Source organism: Aplysia californica, unplaced genomic scaffold (assembly GCF_000002075.1).
Source record: "Aplysia californica isolate F4 #8 unplaced genomic scaffold, AplCal3.0 scaffold00358, whole genome shotgun sequence".
Lineage (NCBI taxonomy): Eukaryota > Metazoa > Mollusca > Gastropoda > Aplysiida > Aplysiidae > Aplysia > Aplysia californica.
The window spans coordinates 703,146-706,107 of NW_004797628.1; the positions used below are offsets into that span (position 1 = coordinate 703,146).

The 2,962-nt window shown below is 43.4% G+C and overlaps 1 protein-coding gene across 1 annotated transcript in view; it reads right to left on the minus strand.

Moving 5' to 3' along the window:
• LOC101850897 (protocadherin Fat 1) overlaps positions 1–2,962 on the minus strand; it is a gene marked incomplete at its 5' end in the record, with an annotated part of 20,024 nt that overhangs the window by 13,023 nt on the left and 4,039 nt on the right. The window contains 3 exon segments of the mRNA XM_005103104.2: positions 121–308; positions 1,522–1,695; positions 2,710–2,838. Of these exon segments, the coding sequence (XP_005103161.2) occupies positions 121–308; positions 1,522–1,695; positions 2,710–2,838 (491 nt within the window).

Sequence of the window (2,962 nt, forward strand, 5' to 3'; positions counted from 1 at the left end):
TGGGGGGGGGGGCACATCACAATATTTTAGACAAGCCCACGAAATCTATCCCCCATCAATAGGCCAGAGAGTGAAATCCGACAAGTTAATGGTTAGCAGGCGGTTTGTGTAGCTTACATCTCCCTCGTAGACCTTGATCTCTCTTCTTGGCTGTCGGAATACAGGCGGCTCATTGATGTCTTTGATGTTGACATTGAGCGAGTAGGTCTCCGAGTTACAGTAGCCGTCAGTGAGGTCGAAATAAAGACGAACGCTGCGGGTGTCGGAACGCTCATAGTCAGGCTCAATGCGGAGCTTCACCTCGTCACCTGTTGAGAGGAAAACATGGTGAATCGGTATAGGTTTAGCACAATTAACCCTATCTGTACGTCGTGTTTTACTATCGTATCCATACGACGTGGGAAACTCTGTGCCACCACTTTTCAAAGACGAAATTTACTCGTTAATCCTATCCGTACGCTTTGCATAGCAGTCCGTCAGAATGATTTTTTGAGAAATACTGAAAGTTTCAAAGAGATCTTCGTACTAGAAGTATTCTAAAATGTGAAGAATACAACCCCGTGGGTACAAAATGACCCCATGGCGTACGGATAGGGTTAAACTATTTAAGAGACGAGACGTCCGACGTAAACGTCCATCTCCGAAAGGACCGAGCCAGTTGGGAAATTCGTGTAAAATGCCTTTCCTAAGGACACAACGTCGGACCGAGCTAAAGCTCCAACCCTCAAATCCGCAATTTCACCACAATGCTACCAACGCCACCGTAGAGAGGAGTATAGAATGCTTGTAGTGGAATTCAAGTCAGACGAATTATAATTTCAAAAAGTCCGGAAGTGCCGAATAATGAATAACGCTTTATTCAATTTCTTTCACAGAATCGGTCTGAAGAGTACCTTGTGCCGTGAAAGTAACTGAAACTAAAGAGTATAAGTCTGAAACAGATATAGGACAGGAAAAAACATTACAATAGCAACTTTACGAAGAGACACTTACAACAAAGAATCTTTTCACAAAACAATTAAAACAATTAAAACCACGCAGTCCATAAGATGTTCACAGCATTGCGTCTCTTCGTCACGAGATAAAGAATGTGCCATCATGTAACTTGTTACGTAACGTGTCAACTTGTTACTTGTTACATAATGTGGTATCATCTTGCTGTATTTTGCATAACATATTATTTTGTTACTTGGCATAAATGATATAAGCTCGTTGTTGTTTTTTATTTGGGTTTTCCTATTGGGAGGAGGCCAGGTAATCTTAATTGAGTTTTGTTTGTTTTCTTTTTCTTTTTTTGGGAAGGGGGGGTGGGTGGGTGGGCAATATGGACAAGGCTCGCTGGCAAAATGGTAAAAGTCACGCGAGAAAACCAGGATATAGCTCCGTGCACAATCAGATTAATACCGCAATTACAACAGCAACAACATCAGAAGCAGCACCACCAACAACAACAATAACAACAACAACAACAACAAAACAACAGCAACAACAACAAAACAACAGCAACAACAAAAGCCTTACCGTCTAGCTCAAACATCTCCAGACCAGCATCTGATGTTGACGTCATATATTTGATAATGGTTCCGATTCCATCGTCAACAACATCGAGCGTGTGCACCACTGTCCCAACCGCGGAGTTCTCGTCCACTTCGATGGTCACGTCCAGGTTTGTCACACTCGGCGCTTCGTTAGCGTCTGTAGATACATTAGAAGTCAAGAGTAGGCTTGCCTTTTGGTTGGAAGCGGGGGTCATTGATAATTTCAGAATTTGTCAAGTCGTAAACTACGTCTTAAATTCTTTAAGAACGTATCGGACACATAGGCCCATGTCCAATAGCACCAAAAAAACCACCAAAAAACCCCCCCAAAACACACCGATGTGAGGTATTTCGAACCATCATAAACAAATCAGTGTATCTTCATCCCCACCTTGACCTACTAATGCTGGACATGGAAGCTGACCAAAAGTCAGAACGCGAGATAACAACCTGCGAGGTGAGATGTCTAAGGAGAGCCGTCAGAAAAACCAGATGGGAAATGATCAGAAACAACAGGATCAGAGAAATGATGGGAACAACATCTGTCCTCCACTACATTCAGAGGAAAACAATCAGGTGGTTTGGATATATCTGATACGTATGGCACCTCAGATAAACAAACCACCTGATACGCATGACACGTCATCTGCAATATCAAAAGTAATGGTACCCCCCTCAAGCAAGTACAACATTTTAAAAGACCCTTAAATCATCAGACGAGAGATGTCACACCGAAACTAAAAGCCGCATTTGCCAAGCAAAAGCAAGAACAACAGACACCATCGCTGCAACGCAGGACAGAGGGAAGTGGAGGTCCATGATCGCCCACGCCAGTTGGCAAGGCAACGGATGATGATAATGATGATGATGATGATGATGATGATGATGATGATGATGATGATGATGATGATGATGATGATGATGGCACCTCACCAGCTTGCCAAAGCCCAGTATGTCACCTTCCACTTGAGCTAACGGAGCGTCTAGGAGGCAAGCAGCATGCAAGTGAGTGAGCAAGTGAGTGAGTGAGAGAGTAAGTACCAAATTCCCTATTTTTTTCACAACATACCAGGGGTGCTTGGTCATAATTTTTCGAGAACATTTAAAACCTGGAACACCCACGGCATCGGCGACAACTCTTCTGTATGATATGCTTTAAAGACATGCTTACTGTCAATAGTGTAGTCGATCGTCAGCGGTCCTATGGCTGGGTTGTAGGTATCCGTGGCTGTCACAGTGGCTTCTATTGAAGGTTCACACAGGAACTTGAGGTCAGTCGTTGACTGGATCACCCCATTCGCTGCACAAAATAGTCAACAGTAACAATTATAGATTGAGGGTGACAAGGGGGAACAGATCATCGGTTAGCGAGTTATAGAAATACTATGATACTATTCTTTGAAAAGGCAGGGGAAAGTTGGGGG